Below are 25,241 nucleotides of genomic sequence, written 5' to 3'. Positions count from 1 at the left end.
AGCCTCAAAATACTAGAATCAAATTAGATTTGGATTTCCATAAGTAACAAATATCATTAGGTTTTGGGATACAACTCAGACATAAGCAAATGTATGATTTACTTACCCAACGTTGAATCCTTCTGTAGTTGCTCTAACATATAAAGTTGACTGTTTCTAACAGCTGAACGTCCTCGTGCATCTCTTGAAAGCAATGCATTTCCAGAAGAAACCTGGTTTAGGAAACAGCAGAAATGGGGGCTTTTGGTTTGAACCAGGAAAAATAAAATGTTACACAGCAAGTGGAATACTCCTGACAAACGTGCTTTACAAGACTGGAATTTTCTCTTTATCATAGGATAAGTCCTTTGCCTTTGATTAGGTTAAGAAAGGGTAGCTCGACTCTGGAAGTTTAGCAAACCAAGTGTGACAAGCTAGCATAGGTACCTACTCTAAAAAGTACTTTACAAGTTCATTTTTACACACACACAAACTCTCAAATCAATCTGTGCATCTTTCTTCATTGAGGGAGGCACAGCGAAAATACCAGATTCTGGTTTACCACAAGCAAATGCTCCTTTCTAAAAACGTGACAGATAGTGGCATTGATGTCAACAGTACACACTGGCTCTTACATTTAAACAAAAAAAAAATCTCAGAAAAAATGAGAGTCACTGTATTCTGGCAATTATGTGGTAATACTCTACCCCATGTAACCCATCTGCGCACTACTGACGCAAACTTGCCCTGCTTGATAGCTGCAACAGAATATGAACCATCAGAATAAAAGGTTTCTGTCCTTGTTCTCTCTCTCTGTTACTGTGGAAGCGTTAGGAGTCTCACAAGGCAGTTCTTTCTCACCTGTCCATCCCAGCTGCTGAGTTTACTGGCAGCATAGGCAGCAGTATTACTACTGTTGTAACCAGATGTTGGGCCAGAGGAGAGGCTGAGGCTGGATTCTGTACATAAAGTGCTTGTACTTGCGAGAGTCTTCAGCCTTGCTTCTTCCTGTAATAGATGTCAGAGTCACAAATAAAACTACACAAACTTACCTTGCACAACACCTAGTCAAATCAGTAACAGCACTAAAAGATGAAAGAGGAATAAGCTGGAGTCCGATTTCCTTCAAGGTGTATTGACAGGACAGAGGCTGTTGCTTTTTGCTTAATACAGAAGGTATTAAACAAGCAGGCTCATTTGAACTGGTAAGATTATATGAGCTACAGAGCAAACCACCATGTAAAACCCACCAGTCTAGGAAAATCTGGATTACTCTGCCATTGTTCTTTAGCTACAAGATTCCAAGCTATCAAACCAATTCTAGGATGTTTAAGGGGAAAAAATACTTAAAAGATCTTTTTTTTAGTCCCATTTGTTACTTTTTGCCTGGCATAACTTGCCGGTCAAAAGTAGTTGATAAATACTGAAGGTTTTATTGCAACCAATGCAACAACTCAATGCCAGCCCAAGAGATTAAGAACAAATTACTTAATAAGAAAACACTGAGAACCGCAAGAAGATTTATACTTTCAAGGGTGGTTTTAAGTTTTGTTTTTCAACACAGTTGAAGTACTTTGATGTTTCATACAACAGATATGGAAGCAGATGAGATACAGTCTAAAGTAAATAGCAAGATCCAGTCATCTACTGGAGATGCCTGAATTCTAGGTGCCTTAAAGGGTGGACAGCAATGAAATGAGTGTTCACCACATATGCACATATGAGGAGAGGAAGTCTGCAGCTATGACTAATGCTGCATTTTCAGGCAGTGACAAAGATTAAGGCATGAAAGTAGTCAGTAACTGGGCAGAAGAGGTACCTCCCAAGGTATTGTTCTTGAGTAATGATGAAAAATTCACACACTCAGAGAGACCAAAATGGGTAACAAAATGCAGAAATAAAAGTACAGGTTAAACATGCATACACAGGACAGTCTAAAAAGAGAAACAGGAAAAACAAAACAAAACAACAATTATGTTATTTCTGTTTAACTACATGCTGAAATAAACTCAAGTTTACCTTTTTAAAGTTTTCCAAAGACTGGGCATGTACCCAGCAGGATGCGTCTGTAAGCTTGATCCAATGAGAAAACAAAAGTTTCTTGCAGAAAAATTGTGCTCAAGAAACAACAGCTCCACAAGGATGTACTTCAGAAGCATGATCAGTACATCAATTCAGTATTACTGAGATTGTTTTAAGCACAAATTTGCATTTAGTTATTTGTTTTTTCTATGCATTATGTCAAACAGGAGAATTACTGAACCACAGAAGTTTCTTTAAAAAACATGCATCGATGTGTACAATGCAAAAAAATTTCCTCTGTAACGCTCACCTTCTGTAACTGAGAAAATATTTGCTCCCTTATACGTCTTTTTTCTTGCTCAGCTCTCTCCCGAAGTTTGTCCCTAGCTCGTGCAATCTCCGTCTTGGTTTCCTCTCGTGCCCTCTGATAGTCTCTGAGCATCAGTTCAATCTCTGAAGGGTGCTGAATGCTTCTTCTTTTTGGTTCTTGAACTCTGTAAGGATAGGTAAGTGGGAGAAAACACACATAATATAACAATATAACAGTGTATAATGAGTCAAGACTGAATCCTTGGCTTTCCTATATATTATATGTATAAATCAGGTTCTTGTTACAAACTGAAATAAACTTGACGGAAGATTTCAATGAATGTTTGAATAATGGTACATGTTTCTCCTGAGAGACAACTGAGTATCCTGAGACAACTGCCACAGGAGTCTCATCAATGCACTCACATTGCGAGCACTGTTAATAATCATCAGGTAAAAGGGAGGTTTCTAATGCCCTACCTTGTATTTTCCACCACATCTCTTCTCAGCTGCTGCAGATATTCTCGGCGTCTGCTAGGGAGCTCTAGATCCCTGTGACTTGCATCCAGTGTTTGCAACAGACTGAAATGCTTTTGAGGACTCAGACTTCGGCTTCTGTGGTATCTTTGCAGCCTTTTTTCTCTTTCCTTCCTCAGGGTTTCAATAGTCCTCATGTGTCTGTCAGAGAAACACAATTAGAGTGACAAAGTGCACCCTGCAAAGTTACAATTTCTGTTCAGTTGTTTTTTTAAAGCCTTAAATACTAGGTAGCTTTGTAATGTAAGAATTATAGGAATCTAATAATGTTCACTCCCCCTGCAGGTACGCCCTTCAGTCACATGCTAAGAGATGCAGAAATTCTAAAACTTCACTGCTTTTATAACAGTAGGAAATGCATACAAAGGTCTTGGTTAGAGCTTGTAATGTCTTAAAAGGAAAAGTGAGGAAGAAGAATAACGTAGCTCCTCCTGTTTTTTTTTTTTAGTTACGACTTCCAAAACATTTCTATAATCCAATCATAATTTAGGAACTTCTTTTTTTCATAATTCATTCTGCGTATGTATGGGTATTTACATGTTGGTTTTGGATATTCACACAGCAACATCTATTCACAGAAGCAAGAGATGTGTAAACAAGATGCTTTGATTATTTTAACACTGCAGTAAGTCAATGAAATACACTTGCATGGTCACCAGGTATGCATGACCACTCTTAGAGCTACTGGAAATTTTAAAACTGGGGTGACATTAGATTTGAATTACACTGAATCTTATATTTGTCCTTGTTTCCTTTAAGTAACCTCTAAATTTTCTTTTAAACGCATTATTTAACTATATATAAAACAATTGCAATACTGTATTTCTTCACATATAGTTCACTCAGTGTGACCAAGCGATTAAGTGCCCTTTACTGTGTGTTATTTATCCTGCATGAAGTTGTACATGAAATGAATTCAAAATAATTAATACAACTCTAAGTAATTTACCTTTCATAAAGTTGTTGCTTTACTGGAATGGCCATCAGGTCATCTGCAGTTCCACTCTGCAGAACCCTCAGCAGCGCGTCCGTTTCCCCAATGCCGTAATTCAGCTTTGCTTCGGTCAGTTCCACACTAAGGGGATGCTGATGCAGATCCAGGTGTATGCCAGACATAATCTGAGCACGTTCTCGCTGAAGTCTCTCAATCTCTCTGCTTCTGCTGTCACAAAGCTGGGATTTCCCTTCTATTTCCGTTGCTTGTTTGCTTCCAGGCTTAGTTTCTGCCTGACTTTGTAAGTCAGTTACACTGCCACTCAGGCTGAGTAACGAAGCAGGAGGACTGCCCTTCACACCACACCAGTTGCTGAATTTATTGTGTATGGGTAAGTCACGAAGACTGTAGCTCCGAGGCCTATAAGGCTTTACAAAAGTATTTTTGTTCAGAGGAATTTCAGTGTCACATTCAGTTTCTGTGACAGAACTTGTATTGTCATCTTGGAAGGAAGTTTGCACATCACTCACATCAGAGAGGAGAGGGCAGCTGCTTTCATTTTTCCAGAAGTCACGAAATTGTAGAGAAGATGCTTCTACCAGAGGTTCTGAGGACTCATTAATGTTTGCCTTACTTAAACATGTGGCAGTACTTTTTTGATGAAAAAGTAAGTCAGATTTTGGAGGTGAGTAGTTGTGAATCAAAGCAGAATCAGAATTACCAACATAATTTTCATGTCTAATTCCACCTAAAGAGCCTCTTCCTCCCCCTGTGACGTACGTGCAACGAAGTGAACGTGCCAGTGGATTGCAGTCTCTAACATCACCTGTTAAAACCTCCGTATGGCCAGAGACCTCTAACATACTGCTGGAGTGATACAGTCGTTTTGCACAAATTGTAGTGTGTGCGCCAACAGTGTATCTATGCTGTTGTTCCACATCTTCTGAACCATCCTTTCCTAAAAACTTTTTGGCTGCTTTCTTATCTGAGAAACCTCCAGATGTGTTTCTTACACCCTTGCTGTCTCTAGAAGTGCTTGATTCGCTATCTGTTTCAGTCTGTGAAAAATTGTCCACGTGAGGTTCCATGCCAGACTGCGGACCCGACCTTTGCTTTCTCTGACTGTGAAGGGGACTTAAAGCATCACTGGAATATCCCAAAGGTTCCTTAATAGAGCAGGCAGGCCTACTGAAAGCATTCTGGCTTTTGGGGCTAGCACTAAGAGTAAGAATAGGAGAGGAGGCCCTATCCACTAACAGTGTATTTTTGTAACGAAGTTTTCTTTCTACTGGAACCTCTGGTTCATTAACACTTCTTTTATCCTGAGTACAAGATGCTGGAGATTGAAAGGTGCTATTAGTAGGGCTGCTAACAACAGTGCATGAAGAATCATCTTTCCCTGAACTCAGTGAAGATGATGTGACAGATGAAACTCTGGTACTAGCAAAAGCAGCATTCTGCTGTGTATTTAACAATGTTTTTTGAAAATCTAAGGTCGGAGTAGATGCTCTGGGTAAGAAAGGCAGACGCATAAACGAATCTTCTAAAATGCTGTCAAGACTGTCATGGAAGTCAGGATTGTTCAGATTTCTCATCTCTGTTTGTTCTTGTGCTCTTTCTTCAAGAGCGAGAGTTTCCTCCTTCCTTTTGGGAACCTTACCTACATCTCCAACTACTCCTTCCAAATCACAGTCTGCTGCTTGAGCTGCCCTTAATTCGTTTTCCATTTTTACCTGCACTTGTTTTTCTTCATGTTTACTTCGAGGTTCTTCCAAAGTCTCAGTTTGAGTGCCTATATCTGCTGTAGTTTGAGTGCAGCTATCTGACCTAGCAGCTTTTGCACCTTCTTCAGTTTTTCTTTGGCTTATTTTGGCATTTTGTTCATTATCTATAATATTTTGTTGGGAGAGGTTTCCCAATAGCTCAGAAGTGTTCTGGATAAGCTGTGACAGGTGCATGGACAGGTTCTGCATGCTTGTCCAAGAAGAATGTTGCTGAAGTAAATCTCTGTTTGCTTCCTGCTTTCTGGCAGAAATGTCTGTGTAGCTTCTCTGGTGTCTTCTCTGCCTTTTATACCTTGCTGTAGCCACTGTTTGTGTTCCCTGCTCACATGTAATCCCTGGTGATTTTTTGGAAGACCTTTCTGACTCAGAAGGATATAATAGTACAATTTCATCAACCTGCATTGCAGAGTTACCAGGCTGCACTGAAGGGTTCTCAAATTCAGCAGTGTTATTTTCTGTGTTAGTTTTCAGTGTTTCAATGGATACATTGCTATACTGCTTGGTACTGTCACTAGAGTAAGCAGATTCAAAGCCTTGTCTGACATCCCATCCTTGAAGGCCTTCAATGCTGCTTAAAGTGCTCGACAAAACTTTCGCAGTAGCAAATGAACTGAGATGAGAATGAAAAGGAGAATTCTGAGAATTCAGTCCATTGTCCACACTGGAACATCTCGTAACTTTACGACTGTCCAGGTTTAAAGGCATTTGATTGCAAGACACATCACTTGCACTTCCAAAAACATACTGCTTCCAACCAATCTTGCACAGTTCATCTTGTTGCCACGGATGAATATATGGGTTGATATCACTTGAATTAAAATGCATTGCATCTTTATTGTCTTGTGAAAACTTATCTGTTCCTGGCTGGTATCCAGCTTCTTCAGCTCTCCCTTCACTACATTGAGCTACAGAACTGGTCTTTGAATGGGTATTTTCTTCTGCACCCACAGAGCTGTGAGCTGTGTGCAGTAAAGATGGAGGATGAACAGTACTGTCTTTTGAAGACTGGCTGCTTTGGGTTCTTGCTGCATAACGTACATTTTTTAGATCACAGTTTGCAAGCTTCTTAGTCTGTGTCATTCTTTGCTGAAATCTGGGTTTAGATTTAACCTGCAGAAAGTTCTTCGACTCCTGCTTTGAAAATCTTTCAACTCCGTGAAGATCTTCTTCAGTTGGTGATGGAGGTTCTACACTCATATTTAAATCTTGTAATGATTTAGATGCAGAATATAACAAAGGATCTACCTTAGATGAAGCTTCAGAAGTATAATCTAGATCAGAGAACACAGCAATAGCTGGGGCTGACAGTCTATGACTTTGTAGGTAAGGTCTCTGTTCACTTCGTGTACAGCTGTTTGTATTCTGGATAGCAGACCATGACCTTTTGCTCCTGAATTGTACCAATTTGGATTCTTGCATAGGCAAATCATGGTCTTCTGTTAAAAATGTTAAGGGGTTTGTTTCATTATTCATTAAATAAAACTTCAGTCTTTCTGATTTCAGAGTCTCATTCTTCATTGTATCACCTCCTGTTGTTGAACAACTGTCTGCATCAGCATCAATACTTGAACCTGCATTATTTTTGCAAAGTACAATCCGTTTTCTAGCATCTGTATTTGCTTGACCTGGATTAGCACCACCTGTAGGCACATAATGACAGTTGCCTTGCAGATCTGCAGGACTTTTTTCAAAACCTAAAACAGTGTGATACAGTTGTCTGGGATCACTGCTTCTGCTCTTTGCTGGACCAAATGAATCGCATGTGTGTTCAGGATCCACGTTAACATCTCCTGGAAAATCCGTATCCGTTACATGCTGTGGGTCTATTAATTCGCTTGTAGAATCTGAAGATACTGCAGTTTGCTTTTCAGCTTCTCTATTTACTGTTTTCCTTTGCTTTTTCTCTACTACAGATTGTTTAGCCTCAGTACTTGAATGCAGTTGTTCCTCATTTCTGTTAAGTATTTTTCTCATTTGTCCCTCTTCAACCAGAATTGACCTTCCAGTATCCCAAAGAGGTAATGATGGTAATGACAGAGAATCAGCGTCATCTGAAACTTTCTTTGTGTGTTCTGTACAAGCTTTCTGCACTAGAACTTTACCCCAGCGGTGCTGATCAACTTTGATATCATTGTCAAATTGTTGACAATTACTTCCATATACAGGTTCCACATCTACAGTGGAATTTTCATACAAAGTAGGGTCTGTGTCTGATACTGGATAATGCCTGTTTTCTTTTGCAAGAGAAAGTAAAATACTTCCTGAAGCGTGTACTGGTTCATCAAATACCACAGACTTATCAGACTGAGTGTCTTGCATTTGTAAAACAGCAAATGGAGGATGCTTTAATATACTGGTATGTGAAATACCACATGTGCCAGTTACACCATGGTCTATATCTGCAGCTGAAGAAGATTCTGAAAATGCTGTTAAGGACGGGTAATTAACTTCTGCACATGTTTGGGGAAGATCTTCTTTTACAGAGTGCACATCTGCAGAACCTGAGGATACTTGCTCTGTCAAAATGGTATCCTGAAGTGAGTCCTCAAGATGACTAAATATTAGAGATTTTGAGTCATCAAGTAAACGAGTATCAAAAGCACTGAAATTTTTACAGCTTTGAAACAGTTTATCTGTTGGAGCATCTTCTGCAAAGTAGGCTGGAAGACACTTTGATTCTTTACTGCCAATCTCCCCTAGGCTTTGAACAGCAAGCATGCCCGATTCTGGTACAGTCATACTAGAAGTGTTACTGTAGTGCTCTAAGTACTCGTGCATTTTGTTTTCTTTTGTATCATTGCAATTCTGGAAAGAACCTTGAGTTATTTTCCCATTTTGATCTGTTCCCACAGCTTCACCAGGGAGTTTTTTATTCTGAGCATCTGTGGCCTCTGTTACTGCAGAATTATTATTCCTTTCATCTCCTTTTTGAGGAACATCGGGAAAAGTTACAGATACGCTTAAATCAGTTGATTCTCTTTCAAAGTATTTTGTTTCTTCAGAGAGAACAGCATCATTTTTACATTTGTCTCCATTGCTGTCAGTCAAAAAATCTGCAAATGATACTGGGCTATGCATGAGACCAGGGCTGCTCTTGTAATTTAGAAGCTCTTTATTAGAATGTGGATTTTCCCACAGAGACTTGGTCAGACTTTCTGAAAGGGTAGAAATGTTCTCAGAAATAGCACTCTCTGGACAGTCTACACAGCACTCTTCTGAAGTCCCGTGTCCCTGATTTTCTCTTGGCTCATGCTGATACCCAGATATATCAGGAAACCCTGCATTATCATTTTTACTGCTTCTTATGCTACAACTTGTGTTTAAGCATTTCTCCTTGTTGTCATGTTGTGATGGACTCCCTGAGTGATGTTCTGTCTCAGTCATATTAATGCTGTGAAATATTTTTTGAGAAGAGATTTCCTGTGTACAATGCTTTGCTTCTTCCCCTACATCTTCCATCACTTCTTTCTCTGAAAAAGAAAGCAGGTTTGAATTATCCAAGTGCAATGAATCAGGCATGATGATATCCTTTTCCTCTTGATATTGTTCTTCTATGGAATTAAAGCAGTCTTTTGATATTTTATTAACCATTAAATCCACACTGGGTTCTTCATTGGAGTTGCTATTATCCTGAATTTTATTTTCAGATGAATCTGTTTTTTCCACGGAAAATGGATTTTCTTCTGCTCCTTGCTTAAGTGCAACAGTTTCAGATTCATCGCCGCCCACACAATAGAGCACAGAAGAGCTGTTCTTACTGACAGGTTGCCCAGGTGCAGAATTGGGTATATTGTTACATACAACGGGTTCTTCCTCCTGTCTGTCCAGTGCAGTCCTGTTTTGTGGGAAAGCTTCATTTCTACTTTGAATTTTATCAGAAAGAGATGTGTCAGCTCCCTCTTTGTTGACTGTTTTACCTGGAGTACTGACACAGACTTCATTCTCCACTAGTGTTTCATAGTAAGGAAGAACCGTTCCTGTTCCAGCACAGCTATTAGATGGTTTTGTATGCCCTTTCAAAGCAGTGGGATCATCTGGAACAACATGGGAATTATCAATTACTCCAAGATAGAAAAGTTGATTTACAGACTGACACAGAGAGTCTTTATCTGAATCTTCATGGATGTTTTTGGTAGACTTCAGTGTTGCTGGTGGATTTTGCTGCTTGCTGGTATCTACATTGCTTCCAGAAAAGCTGGTAGACACCCACTGACTTTCTCTTAAGAGTTCATCTAATCTGCTGTCATCATGGCAACCGTCTTTGTTTTCAGGGAATAGTTCATTGAGGTTTTGTAGAATGATCAGTTCTACCTCCTCTGTGTTTTCTAAAAACATCTGCCTTTCTCTGTCTGTTTTGTCCATTTGTTCTAGATTCATCAAATGCACTTTCTCATCACCAAGTCTGGAGCCTATGGAATCCAATCCACAAATTTCACGTTTTCTAATGATACTTTTGTTCAATTTTTCTGAAGTGCCATGCTCAGGATATTGCACAGAGCAACTCATATATGTGTGACTGTCCTCTTTAATGTGGAGATGTTTAGATTCTTGCCCAATTGTATATTTGTCAATATTAATATTATCATCAACTGAACACTCATATACATCAGTATCTCTCATCACCGTGTTTCTTGCATCTGTAGCAGGGTCCGCCGAGCCACCATCTTCCCTCATTTCAGTAGGATCACAGTACTGTGAATCATCTACTGACAGTACATTCTCTTCTAGTCCTGAAGCTGTAAGGTATCTTTCAGGGATCTCATACTGATTTAAAATTTCTTCTTTGTCATCTCTATCACAATTCATCTGATGCAGAGCTGAAGACTCTTCAGGAAATAAAACGTTTTTGTCTGTGCATATGACTTTGTGCTTCATAGTTGGTCCCTCAGTGTTTGTCATGATAATTTGTTCTTCACTCTCAGCCACTTCACATCCACTAACATTGTTTTCCTGGTCAAAGTTTGCATGGGGTAAGCAATTCGGTATAAAATGTTCCGGTAAATTGCTAGACTCTACTTGCTTTTCATTTTCATTTTTTTCTAAACTATTTCCTTGCCTACCTGTGATTAGTACTGTTGCAGCTACGTCCTCCATATCAAACACATTTTCTATTGTTCTGTTTATCTGTAAAAGCCCTTCACAAGCATCAAGGAAGCCTAACGTATCCTGTGTAACATCTGTTGTATGGGAACACACAGCTGAAGGAGTGTTTTGGGGAGAAACAGAAAGCTCCGGTGAATAAATAGCAATTTCTATTTTCTCACTTTTCTTTTTTGGACAAAAGCTGTTTGTTTTCAGACAGCTATCAGAACACATGAATGCTTTTGATTCCTGAGTGTGTTCCACATCAGTGCTACCTACCTGTGATTCATCTTTCTCTGCCTCTTCATGTGTCAGGCACAGGTTTGTATAAACCTCACACTGAACTTCAGAAGCTACAATATCAATAGGTTTACTCTCTGCACTCCTATCTGCAGTTACACTTTGGGCTTTGGGTACTGGGTAGTCAGGTAAACTTTCTACCTGTCCACATTTAATTTCCAACATGTTTTTTTCTAAGTTGACTGCACTATTCATTAACTTTGTCTCTTCTTCATCAGTGTTGGCTTTTGCATTCTGATAAGGAAACATAGCTTCTTCTGGATCAGTTTCTGTTTTTCTTAAAAACTTGTATTCTTTATTTATATACAGACTCTCCTCTTGAGAAACAGCAGCCAACTTATTTGTGTTGTATTCAAATACTCCTCCGAATTCTGAGTTTACATGATCTTCAACAAGTAAAATGTCCTCTGGGCAACCACTTTCAAAACAGGCTTCTTTCTCTTCTCTTGATTCAAGTAAAGATTTATTCTTTGTTTTTGTTTCCAATTGAATGGTTGCATCAAATTCCACAGAAATGTCAGTCAGCTTATACATACTGTTTTTCTCCCCTGGTGATTCTGAAGAACATGTGGTACAAAGGTCATTGGAATCTATGTCAGAACAACTTTTTGTGGTACCGACTTCCATAGTATGATTAGATGTAGCATCACGATCTCCTTTCACTATTGCGGCATGCTCCAATAATTTATCACAACTTTCAGTCTCAGAAGCACTTTGAAAAAGATTAACTTTTGGTAAAGCTTGGTAAAATACACTTGAATTGGATTCTGGGAGCAAATTATCTGTACTCTCACAAACAGCAGCAGGGAAGGACTCAGTGTCCTTCCCATTTACATTCACCGTGAGGTAACTTGCTTCATTTACCATTAGGTTTTTATATTTGGGTAGAAAGTCCTTCTGAACTACAACCTGAGAATTGCTTTCACTGCTTTCTGCTCTTATATTGTCAGTGCACAATGTAGAATTTTCTGAAATATGTTGGGATAAGCAGCCTACAGGACCATCTGCTAGCACACATTCAGGGGAGTAATTTTTTGAAACAGGTTTGCTTTTGAATTCGTAATGATTTGATGAAGACAACTCCGGATCCTTTGGTTCATATTCTTCATCATCTCTGAATGAAGGTGCTTCTGACACAATCTCTGCCAAGCTATCCATGCTTGTTTCCATACAGATTTTCTCTTTTTGAGACAACTCTACTGGTGTTGCAGATTGGTCATAACTTGCACTGTAAGCTAGAACTAAAGGATTACATTTATATGTTACCTTCTTTGAGGAAAAATCTGTGTCTATGGTTATTTCTTCTGCAGATATTTGTTCATAATCTGTATCTTGCATTGTTTCCAAATTACTCTCCCCAGACCTGAGACCTAGCGTAACAGCTGATTCCACTCCTTGTCTAGCCAATACCTGAAACTCATAAATGCTTCCTAGAGAGCAGTTCTGATTTGTTAAGTTACTGAGAAAGAAACCTTCATCACAACATGTTGGTATTTCCCTTCTTGGAAAAAGCTGCACATGGTTTCCAAACTGAACTTGTTTTACTGCAGAACTCTGTGTTGAGGCCATGTTATAAGTAAGTCCTGTGGAAGATTCAGCAGCAGGTGAATTGACAGATGCACTTCCAGTGTTCAAATCTGTTATCTTTGATTCTGTCAAGCTATTGTAGTCATCATCTAGGTCATCTTTTTCAATAGTTCTGAAGAAATCATCTTCTAAATCTGAATCTACACAGCCATTCCTCTGCTCCAAAACATGCACGGGCAACACAGAAATAAAAGGTGCTTTTTCCAGATTGTTATCTTTTGGCAGCTCTGGATGAGTTGTAGGGAGAGAATCCTCTTCTTTTCCAGGTACCAGTGACAAGCAGTCTGCAGTGGAGGTGCTTTCCAAACAGCCAAATGTTTGTGTGCATTCAGTGGTAGACCTGTAAGAAGATAATTCATTCAGTTGTTCTTGTTCAGGATGATTTGACGTTGAATGTTCATAATAATCAGGTTTTGCTGAAATGCAAACAAACGAAGAGCTTGGTCCTACTGAACTAACAAATGAGGATGTTATGTCTTGAGATTCCAAGGGAGAATTTTCATTAGCATTTGTCCATTCCTCAGTAATCCTATTTAATGATCCATTCTCAGAAACTCTGCTTGCAGCTGTTGTTTCAGGTAAAGGTATTTCTGATGTGTCAGAGGAGAAAGCTGAGTTTAATTCATTTATACTATGCAATAAATGAGTAATGCTGTGTATCTGCTTAGAGCCAGAAACAAAAGAAAATTCAGCAGCTGACTGTTTTAGGTCATCTTTCTTCAGCCAACCCTCTGGTTTGCTCAAAGAGTAGAGACGAGCGTTTTGAAATTCCAGATTTCCATGGGAAGAAGGTAGTGTTATTCTGGGGCTGCTGATTTCAGCCTTTGAGTCACAGGAAGACTGAGCAGCCGCAGGAAGACCATAATATAGCCGCCTATCAAGTGACCTTTCTTGTTGTACAAAAGAGACCGTTGCCTCCTTTAGAAACTGCTTGCAAGCATTACTGGAAGCAGGCTGTGATTTAGTGTCCAAATAGAAGGAACTATTCAGCTTCAGGTTGTAACTTGTTCCTTCTGTATCTCTATCGCAGATCCTGGACTCACAGTCTTCCTCAGTCTGCATAGTTGGTGATGTTGGAGTTTGTAACTTCCAAAAAATCTCTGCTGGCACTTCATCAGATGAATCAGATTTGGATTCTTCTACTGGGTCTTCTGCTGGTACCTCTTCTCCATCACCCAAGCTGTCCAGAGAAAAGCTTCTTTCGGCCCTTCCCAGCCTCCTGTGTGATGCGTAGGATGTCACCAAAGATGAAAGATGGTGTTCAGTTCTGCTTTTGTAAAGCCTAGCTGGCTGATGGGGAGCCTTTAACTTGTGAAACTGGCTTTTATTTTGCATTTTGATTTTATTTTCCTTTTCTACCAGAGAGTCTTGTGACATTTGACTGTCATCGCTCTCAGAATCTTCTGGGTTGGCAAAACATTTATTTCTGCTGAAATCTTCTTGTTCCAGTTTCTCTGCAAAAGCTTTTGCATAAGCACAGGAGAGCGAATCTACAGAATAGGAACTGTCAGTATCAGAAATCTCATTTTCATCATCTTCTTGCCAGTTCCCCAGCATATCTGTGGCTGTTTTGGACACTCCAGCACTTAACAGCTCAGCACTGTGCCATTTCTTTTCAGCATAAGAAAGTGGTGTATGTGTGTTCATCTTAGTGAGATTTCCAACTGATGTTGCTACCATCAGAAATTCCTGCTGTTCCACTGACGATTTCTCATGATTTCGCAAGGCTGAGGTTGTCTCTCTCTTCAGATTCTTGGCTGTTTGGTTTAGATGTGCTGATGGCAGGTTTCCATACACTACGTCTTTCTTCATTTCTTTAGCAAAATTTTCTGGAGAACTATGGCCCTTCCCATTGATATCCATTCTAGTGTTTTTATTGGATAACTGAGCTCTGTTTTGTTCTAGATAGCTATTTGCAGGCTGACTCAAATCTCCTGGCACCTTTGCTTTTGTCATTCTTGTCCCTGTAATGAAGGTTTTAGGTTCATCTTTCTCCTTAAAATGATCAGGAGAAGAGCCCTTAGAAGTCTGTTTTTGACGTCCAGCTTGCTCTGTGCTATCATCCAGCTTTTCCATTTTTTGATCATTTTTATTGATATGAGCCATGATAGCTGAATCATTAGAGTCCCTTTCTGCTCCTTTTTTACTTCTAAATGAGGATGCTTTTTGTTTTTCAGTTAGCTGCTTCTGTACTAAAAAGGAGGTACCTTTTTCATCATTAAGGTCATCATCCCTGGAAACATCTTTAACTTTTCTGAAAGGATATTCTACAGATGACAACTTCTCAGATGCATTGCCTTCACAGCATTGGTCGGTATTTGGTGAGGTAGATAACTTTGAGATAGTCTCCCCCTTCAACAAACAGCTGTGGGAATAAATAAGAAATATAGGCCAATACTTGCTTGAATAACATACTTTACATTTCGACATCAGTAACACCTTGCATTTTAAGAGTAATGACACATGAAGCAAGAACCTCAATGCCTTTCAAACTCAGTTTCTAGCAGAGAATTAAAAAAATGCATATTCTGTCAGTGACCATACAATCCAGTTCCCTAGATATCCTGAAATATTTTCTATAAAGCAAAAGACTAACTTGATGCTGTGTTATATAGCTTGGTATTTAGTCTCTATAGTCTAAAGTAGCTGCAAATGTTAGTTAAAAGTAAAGGATAGCTCTTAAGTCATAGTAATTCACTTAGCAGAGTTAAGCTAATTCCTGTTTCTGTGACTATGCTGTGATAATGACACTGTCACCCCAATTTTTAGCATTGTGTAGAGATGTTCATTTAGCTTGAGAATCACCCTAATGATAAAAATGCTCAGAAGGAATACTTTGACTCTAATTACAATAAAATAATGGAGAAATTATTATTTAACAGTAATTTGAACAAGGTAAGAACAAAAAATTAACTCAGTTCTGGAAAACATTTACAATGAGGTAAAAAATGCAGAAAAGCTTGAGAGAGGAAAGAAACAAAACACTGAGAAAGACCGTGTCAGAGAGGTAAGCCATGAATGCACTGTACAAATCTAAGGAAAAAGAACAAACAACTCCAGTGTGGCATACAGTATAGTATATTCAGTGATATTACAAGTTTTAGCGTTGTATCAATAAACTCAAGGGTATTCTGGATTACAGGTGGCCAGTGAAAATACCTTAATTTAAATTATTTTTGAGAGTGCAGAGGAATTGGTAGATGTTAACTTACCTGGGTACCCGGGGCAGATGGAGGTTACAGAATGAATGCTGCCTGTGTTGCAAGGAACTTGAACCCAATGACCTCCTCCTCTTTTGTAACGGGTGATCATGCGAGGCCTGTACTGCAATATTTTGGTTTAGGACTCGGGGCTGTTTCACACACACTTCACTGAGCCAGCAGCTAGCTTCTAGCTGCTCTAGATTTTGTTTGGCTTCCAATAATTTCTGCTTCTTGACTATCCTTTCCAGCTGGAATTTGACCTTTTTCCGTCTAATGTTTCTTTCTGCCTTTTTTAAGGAGTACCTTCGTAAGAGCTCCAGCTGCACCAGTGTTTTCTTGTTCTGCTGTAGGAGGGAAGGACAGATTTCCTGCCCAATGCTACTCTGCACCTCAGCCTCTGCATACAGCGTAGATTCTGTTTGCACTGCAAACTCCCTCTGTTGTTGCTGAAGGGCAGCTAGTCGGTTATTCTCATTTATAAGCCACTGTTGGTCTGTAAACAAAACAATGATTGAAAGAAAGTAAAAATCATAGGAGAAACATTATTCATTAAGTTAATTGTCTCTGAGAGCCATTTCAGAACAGAATTCCTACGTAGGTAGAGCAAAGCCTTGACAAGACATTTAGAGAAAAATGTATCATTAGTGTACTGAAAACCCATTGGGAGAAACGCTCAGGTAGCAACTAATACTGCAAGATATGAACAGGGGGGTTGGCTGACACAGCTAAGAAACTGCTGAATAAGACCTTGTCTGTAAGCAAAAAGTTTAACACTTTCCAAAAGGATACAGACTTAGATATTAAATTTCTCAAAGATTACACTCAATTATCTCAATGTTTTTTCTTACAATGCAGAGGACATATTTCAGTGCCCAAGTTCCTTCCTGCACAATTTTCAGTCATGAGGAAGGTATCTGCAGTAGTGAACTATGACTTGATCAGCTTTTATAATGTGAAATACACTACTACTTTTGCCTTAACTACTCTGAAGTCACATTTTAAAGTTCAAATGCTTTACATAGAGAATGAACATATGTGCACTGTGAGAGGAGTTAACACGGGAACAACTACGGCTGCTTCAGAAGCACTTGCAAAAATGCCTGATCAGAGCCCATACATCTCGCACATGAGCACATTAGCATGAAATGTACTTGAAATCAATGAGAAATTCCCGTGGCAAGGACATGGGTGAAGGCAATGCAATCTTTAGTTATAAGATGAACACACCCAAAAAAAGGCATATCACCAGTCAATGCATACATGTATTTTTCATAAAATCACCAGTCTACTCCATAAAGGGAGTTAGATTCTCTCTTTTAACGAATGTCCCCCATATTTCATAAATGCTAAACATACTTCTCTCACAAACCAATTGATTAGCCTCATTTGATAACAGAGTATTTTACATCTGCTTAAATTATTTGTCTTTTCTAAGCATTCAGAGAACCTGATCTTTGCAGTCAATGGGGAGGCAGTAGAGGACACAGAACACCATGTTGATTTGTTTTTAACTCTTGAAGCAAGACCACTTTACTCCATGCAGGGGAAGTGCTTAGTGGTTTTTCAGCATTTAGGCATATTCTCTTAAAGAGTTTGTTCATTTTTAGGCTAGTATGAAAATATACATATTAAGCTGCACAGAGTTAACCAAAAAACTAAAATAAAATCCTTAGCTGAAAAAGCAACATACAAATCACAGGTAAAGTTCCTTCGTAAGTAGACCGTTTCTCAAAGGACAGAAGCTTTTCAAAGCACTTCTAGCTTCCTAGCAGCAACACTTTTTTTGGATGGGTTTATCTTCAATCTGCAGCCTCTTACTGAAGAACTACCTTTAGTTACTCATTCATGGGGTTAGGAAATCAGAGGTATTTAACTTTGATATGGTGAATGAGGGCTATCTGTAGCTCTTTGTAAGACAGGTGAGTGGCAAGAGGGGAATTTCGGGCTGTGGACGTTTCCCTAATTTAAGAAATGTAGCCATCATTATCCATAAGCATTGTGAGCATTACTTGCTTGGTGACTACAGATCTTGTTAAACATAATTCATTAGTGATCCCCACCTCTGTGATTCTCCTGTTCAGTTTATGTTGGCAGCTATGCACACAGTACATGCGTAGAAGTATGGAAACTCTACAGGTAAGTACAGTTCCTTTATGAATAAAAGGAAAGCATTTTAGTCATAGTTTTAGTTATTTTTTTTCTTAATAGCATCTTTAACTTTTACATACAAAACAGTTTTCCCAACTCTTAATTTCCAGATCTGTCCTTTGCAGTGTGTTTCTACCAAGGAGAATATTTGGCAGATGAGTGTGTCCCCGTAATAGAGCTGCAAGCCCTAAGATGCTAATTAACGTCTACTCACAAACTTGCCTCTGTCAGGAGCTGAGAAAAAGATAATGCAGAAAAGGCTTTGGTGGGCTGCCAAGTGAAGAATTGTATTTGGCTGGCAAAAACTGCCCGTCTGGCTAAGCTTTGCATGAACACAGATAAACAGTGAAACTAGATTGGAGCAGAGAACAAGTCTAGATTCAAGAAATTAAGATATTTTGGAGAAACTCCATACTGTCTACATACCTTAAGCCTACCTACTTCCTATCTCCACAATTTTCTCTTTAATCTTTTATTTATGGGTGGTGTAATTGAAAGATGGCAGACTGCGTAAGTTTGGCTCTGAGAAACCTCAAAAAATTCAAAAATCATTCTTCTTCCAGGAACCAATAGCAGGCCTTGCCAAATGGAAATGGTGCCTCTGTTGTTCCTTATCAAGAAACTTGGATCAAATCATTCATTAGAAGGTAACTAGAAGAACACAATAGCAACCCTATTCAGTGGTCAAGAGCTTCTTAAGGTTTAAACTGTTGCCAAATCAGTCTACAAAATCTTTAACAGGCAGTCACCAAGAAAAACCTTGCTGAATATATCTGCATGCAAAGCGGCAACTCTCGGGGATGGGAGCCACTGATGCTAGCAAACACTTCTCCAAATACGCTTTTCATGGCATAGTTAGCGTAGAGCTGAAGTTTGTGCCAGACCAGTATCACCAGTATTTTATCTAATTACTTTCAGTTCAGGAAGACAACAGTATCTCTGCTGAATCTGGCCTATAGGATGTATATGCAATATAACACTGATCACTGTAGAGTTCCTGTTGAAGTTAAAATCTCAACAAAAACTAGAACTTTCTCACTTCATTACACTTCCATCTGGAAAATGCAAGCAGACAAAACACCATAAAGCTTTAACCTGAAATGAATTATAATGTGTTTCAAAATCTTCTGCTGAGAACTAAGCATGAAGTGAACTTCAGTGTCCCACCTACTTCTCAGATGAGCACTGCTTAAAACTCAGAAAGCAACCACAGTTTGAAGCATGGTTCTATGCCATGGTCCTTCCATAAAAGCACATGAATAAGGTCTGCACTGTGCTACTGGTGAGATCATCGACAAATGCATAGACAGAGCACCTTAACCAACACATGTTGCAGTTCCAAGGCATCAGCTCTCTCAGAAGTGCTGCTAGGTTCCTATGTCATGCTGTTGTTAGAGCAGTTTCCCTTGAAAACTTATAGAACTACCATGGCCATCTGAATTTCAATCTCTTGGAACAATGCAATGGATGAAGCACAGATAAATCAAAAGAAAAATGTGAAATACAATGGAAAACTCAGTCTATGAGTCTCACATGCGAGAGTTGCACTACAGACACAATCAGAGCAAAAGTGCAGGGAAGCAGGATAGGGAGCAGCTGGGGAGATGAGAGGCTCAGTGCCACAGCAGGAACAGCGTGTTGGTGCTGTCTCTCCCAGCAGTGACCTGCAAAGATGATTAGTGCTGCTGGTGCACTGCAAAGGAGCCCTGTTAGTCCTGTTAATCAAAGCTTCATAATTGTTCTCATGGGAAAGGCAATAATAGGAGAAAACTAGTAATAAGCTGTAAAAATAAACTTCCACCCATAACACAAAGCATAACTAAGACAAAAAACAAACAAACAAACAAACATAAAGAGGATGAAAGAATTCAGTAATGGAAGGGAAGTGAGAGAGGGCAGGAGGCGGGTACCTACTTTCTTGGATCTGCTGGTTGATGAGTGCTTGGTCATTTTCTAGTTCCTGCTCTGCTTTGATCTGTCCTCTGAGGATCTGCTGCTTTAAATCCTCAACATAGAGTTGCTGCCGTTGAATTTGTTTCCTGTGGAAAGCTTCCTGGTCTCTCAGTTTCTGCTGGTACTCTTCATGCACAGCATCTATCTCTCTGCTGTTAGAAATGTTGACAATGAATTTAAACCAGAAAAAAATACCAAGCATTTGTAACAAAACAAGTCATCTTACTGAAGAAAGACAGACAACATTCAGGGGATTGTTTTGTTCAGTAAGGGTGCATTACACAAAATACTCATGATGGTAAAGTAGCTGAGTACGTGTGTGTCACAGCAGGCCGCAGTCCTGTAAGTATCAGAAATGCCAGCATTCCTGAAAGTTGACATGGTGAAGCAGAAAATTCCATCACCAGAAAGAAGGCAAAAGGAATTGAAAAAATACCGTCACTTGTCATTTTGCTGAAGATCTTCCAAAAAGGAAATTGGAGGGAGAAGGGGGTGTTACTGTTTCATAAATTTATAACCAGTATTATAGGATGTTTTTCATCTGAGTATTTCAGAGAGTTTTTACAGAAATGTAAAACATTTTTTGTAATGTAAAAAATGTAAAACATTTTTTCTCTTCTTACAGATTAAAAATCTTCTACCTCAAAAGGGTTACTGGAATTACTGAGATTACAGTGAAAGTCTCTGAAAGCATCAAGGAAAGAACTTGATCATCCAATTCTCTCTTGGATGCAGCTTTTCCATTAGGTTACTACTTCTATACATGGAGCATGACTGTGACCAGAAAAGTGACTAACCTGTGAAAAACTCTACAGCCCCTCCAAGAGGCTTGTTTCCTGACTGTTTGCCAAAAATTTATAGACACACAAACACTATCTAAATAATATCTATTCTTAGCACGAACCACAACAGCATTGAAGACCTACTAACCCTATGGAAGAAAGGAATATACATTCTACCTGTCTGCACATCATAATTAGAAATTCTTAACATTAAAGATTTATTATGTGCGAAGGAGATATATGATATTTACTTGACATTTTATTTCTAAACACCACATTATACGCGCATCAGAAAATTAAATATTTAAGTCTTGAAAAATATGTTAATATATCTTACTAATGTATTAAATGATGTATTAAAATAAATTTATTATGCTTTTTAAAAGAAGCAAAGATGTCAAAACTCTAAAGAGTCCTTGAAGGTCAAAAGAAAAGAAAAATATAATATCAAAGGAAATGCTCTGGAAATGTCACGTTTTTTATAAAATCATTACAAATACAAGGTCAGATGAGCATTTGCCCTTTGCTACATTTGAATTTATTTTAAATCTCTATCTAGGACCTAAGCATTTTTTTGAAGCAGCCATTTCTACCACAACAACTTCGACTCTGTATGCTAGATTAGCCAACAAAACAGATGAAACAATTAAGCAGCTAAAACCTACATGTCTTCTGGAACACCTTTAGATGTAACATCCATTTTCACTTTCTTAAGAAGCAGCACGAAATCTTGACTACACAAAGCCTTAAAATTCCTGATTATTTAAAATATTACTGACTCTTTTCCACTCACCTGAGGAAAACAGAATTTGTTTATGTATACATAATGCTGATGAGAATAACTGAAGAGGAGCATCTTCTATTCAATTATCTTTTATTGCATGGTGCAGTCAAAGTACAAACTTTGTCACTGCCATCTGCTAAATGGCTTGTGTCTATTTGAGACCTACAGAAACAAATCACAAGAATAGGCAGCTCCAAGATCCATTTGCCCTTGGCTTGACTGCTAAGATGCCAACAGTCTTTGATTTGTATTTGTTTCTCTTGGATGAACAGTAATCGATGCCCAGGAAACAGGACTGGGGCACCTAGTTTCATATTCACCTGAAATAGGTTTGAACTGACATTTTACTGATGCCCTGTAAGGCTCCTGTGGCTGTTTCATACCCAGGCTGTTTGGTTGTTTCTACTGACACCAACCGCTGGGGGACAAACTTAGAGGTTAAAGGTGGTCTGGTTAACTAAAGAATTATCCCTTTCTGAATATAAAATGAAATCTGAAGAGTTTATTTTAGAAAAAGCTCCCATGTTTTTAATAAAAACATGGGGGAGGCTTTCCATAAATGAGGATTCAAGGTTATGTTCTATATTTTCCAATATATATGCAGTAGCTAAACTACTAAATCAGTAACTGAACTACCGATCTGAGACAGAAGACCCCTCTGATTCTGGAGCACTTACATCACCTCTGTGCTTTCACGCACTTAGGTTGCAAGGTCTTCATGGCAAGGACTGCCTTTGAATACTTATGCACTACTTATCCTAAGAGAACCTTGATGTCAGCTCTTGCCGATACATTAGAAGTAATAAACCTTAATAGCAATTGTACATGTGAAGTCTATGCACAATGCTGATGATGGGGTAGACTTCAGCCTCTTTTGCCAACATATAAAAGCTCTGAGTCCTATGGTGGTAGGACAGCTGAAAAATCTGAATCTACATTTGTTACTGAACATTTGCATGACCTTGGGAAATCACTTAGTCTGAGACACATGTGAAAGAAGCAAAATACATTCATCCAAGAGAAGTGAGGAGAATCCATTAACCTTATCAAATATTAGAAAGTCAAGTATTAAAAGAGCTGATTTGTATTCATTTAATATTATCAGCAGCATTCTGTATGAGATTGAGGAAACAGAGTAAGTCGTTGCCAATAAGGATGAAAAGCGGAGTTTGGTAACAAAACAGTAGACAAAGAATTCTTGTTTTGCATCTGTTTACTAAAACTACATAAAATTCCTTTTACAAAAACATCTTCTGTTCTTAACCTGAGTTTTTTCTTGCAGTCGTCCTATCATAATTCAAACTGCTTACAAATTGAAAAGCAGAACTTCTAAGTATGTGAAAACTCAATGCTGCATTTCAATCGTAAGACCTCAAAACGCTCGTGGGGGCAGTTAGGTAACAACTATTTACAGGTGGGAGAGAGTAACAAGCTCTTCCCATACTTTCCAACAATGTGGAAAACATCCCACAGCCATTATAACGAATCAGGGAATAAGCATTGCAAACAACGGACACAGAAGTGTGCTGTTTGCTGTTCTCAGCAGCACTAGTGTATTCCCTCATGTATGGGATAATAGCTTTTTGCTGATCTGACATGAAATTGTAAGATCCTTTCCAACAGGCATGTGTGTTTGCACATGCAGCAGATGCTGGCCAAACTAATGTTATTACTGACAGCTCCATACTATGTCTACACCCCATACGAGCCAAGAGTACAGATGCACAGCCATACTTCACTTTAGATCTTGGAAATGAAACACATCACCAGCAACCACAGCAACCATTACCATATGATTACTGCCATGTTTTGGTAAGGTAGCTGGATGGAATGATTCTCTAAGATTGAAGTTTCTGTAATAAAAGGTAGGTGGATTGTCCCACTGCTGCTGAAGGTATATATAGAAATTGCAGTTCTGCTGCTATTTCAGTGCCTCTTTGCCTCATCTCCTAATTTTTAATAGTACAAAACAACAACCAGGCAGGGTGGTAGGGACAACTCTGAATACCAACACTGAGACTGAACATCCAACAGCTTTTTACAAAGTCGCTTCTTACGATGGTTTTCTCAAGTGGAAGAAAATGATAATGAAAATTGATGCACAGCCGCTTACATAATACAGGTATTATGGCACAAGATGGAATGTTTTCCCTCTGGTTGTGAGCTTACTGACCACGAGGGTAAAACGACTGGTTGGCTTGGGGTACAGATCTGTCTCTCACAGAAACTGCTGAAACCAAGAACATGAATCGAGAATGCTTCCTCCTTTCTACCTTTGAACATGCTATGTCATGTCAACACATCCTTGCTAGTTTGTAGAAATACCACCACAAATGAAACTCAAAAAGGAGGTGACAATGGCCCCAAAAGAAAATAATAGATTCACACATACACAGTGGCTAAATCACCTAGTAGGCAATGTAAATAACAGTTTTTGTAGCACATATTTGAATGACTAAACTAAAAACAAATATCAATTCAATTAACATAAGAATATAGTCATATTCTGAAATAGGTGAACAAAATCACTCATTTCTTTCATCTAAAATGTCTTAAATAAGATGTACTATTAAATTAATACTTGAAATACAGAAATCCTATGATAAAGGAATCAAGCACAGATCAATTTCTGCTACTGCGTATGTTCCTCCCTTCCCATAAAAGCAACCTGCGTTCAGTACAGTTATAGCAGGAAATAACCTCGGGACAAATGTAAGACAAACAGCTTCGTTTCTGTAGACACAGACATACATAAAATCTTGGTTTCATAGGACCAGTATACTCTGGCATACAGCATATAAAAAAAGAAACCCTGCATAAAATTTCATAAAAGCATGCACATTTCTAGGTGTACCAAATGCAGCAAGAAGTGTCAACAGTTACCCCTCCTCCAAGTAAACCTTTTAAAATAGCAATTAAAATTACAACAGCAAGATAATAACCTTAAAATAAACATAACAAATTACAGAGAAAAAAATAATCATATTATACCAATATTGCTGGATTGTTTTTCCATCTCATTTTTCTCTCCACAAAGTTTGCATGACGCATGCTAAATGAACCATCTGTAAATCCACATTTTTTCCAGCCTGTTTTGTCGTCAGCTCTCCGGGATCCTATTGTGCAATTCTCCTCCCCTCTTCCCCAAACACTTCTACTGCTGATGCAGAGGCTGGCGGCTCCTACAGCATAATGCAGTTTTCAGTAACTATGGCAGCAAGAGCTCTGTGGTGAGGCAGAACGCTTTCTGCAACAAAATCTTCAGGCTCAGACAGAGAAACTCAAGTGAAAAAAAAAAATAAAGAAAAAGCAAGGAACACTTGCTAAGAGCTGTTACTTGTCATTTTTCCCTAAAGAAAACATCGGTCAAGCTAGCATCCCAGTCCTTCTGTCTGCCTAGTATTGAAGTCAATTTTTCTCTTACTAATGATTTTTTCCAGGGGGAAGAACAGTTAATAAAGCAGAAGGAAAAAAAAAAAAAAAAAAAAAAAGATGTTGGCAAGACCTTTTGCATATTTGCAAATCCCAGCATTGTGAGCAATCACAAGCCAGGGTTACAAGCCTATCCACTGATATATATTCCCCCGCCTTGCTCCATCCTCCCCCTCTCCACACGTGTCCGATCTGGGGCCCTTCCCGCAGGGTCTCAGAGCATCACAGCAAGCAGCTGCATGGGACCAGCAGAGGAGACTGAGTACATCTGCTTCTGCCTAGCACTGAGGCTCAAACCTCTCCCTTCTCTTCCCTAAAGCAAAGGGAAAAATGATGCAGGAGCTACGAAGCAATGCCACTGGCACAATTCAAAGCAAAAGTTGGGGGGTGAGGGGCAGAAGTGGA

At 38.9% G+C, this 25,241-nt stretch overlaps 1 protein-coding gene across 3 annotated transcripts in view; it reads right to left on the bottom strand.

Moving 5' to 3' along the window:
• Positions 1–25,241, bottom strand: part of STARD9 (StAR related lipid transfer domain containing 9) — a 106,938-nt gene that overhangs the window by 6,935 nt on the left and 74,762 nt on the right. For all 3 annotated transcript variants that reach the window (XM_032187767.1, XM_032187768.1, XM_032187769.1), the window contains 7 exons: positions 19,800–19,990; positions 15,747–16,230; positions 3,797–14,899; positions 2,791–2,988; positions 2,312–2,495; positions 841–987; positions 107–212 (listed from right to left, as the gene is read on the bottom strand). In XM_032187767.1, coding sequence (XP_032043658.1) covers positions 107–212; positions 841–987; positions 2,312–2,495; positions 2,791–2,988; positions 3,797–14,899; positions 15,747–16,230; positions 19,800–19,990 — 12,413 coding nt within the window. The remainder of the gene's footprint in view (positions 1–106; positions 213–840; positions 988–2,311; positions 2,496–2,790; positions 2,989–3,796; positions 14,900–15,746; positions 16,231–19,799; positions 19,991–25,241) is intronic.

Source organism: Aythya fuligula, chromosome 5 (assembly GCF_009819795.1).
Source record: "Aythya fuligula isolate bAytFul2 chromosome 5, bAytFul2.pri, whole genome shotgun sequence".
NCBI classification, from domain to species: domain Eukaryota; kingdom Metazoa; phylum Chordata; class Aves; order Anseriformes; family Anatidae; genus Aythya; species Aythya fuligula.
This window is presented reverse-complemented; position numbering and strand designations above follow the sequence as displayed.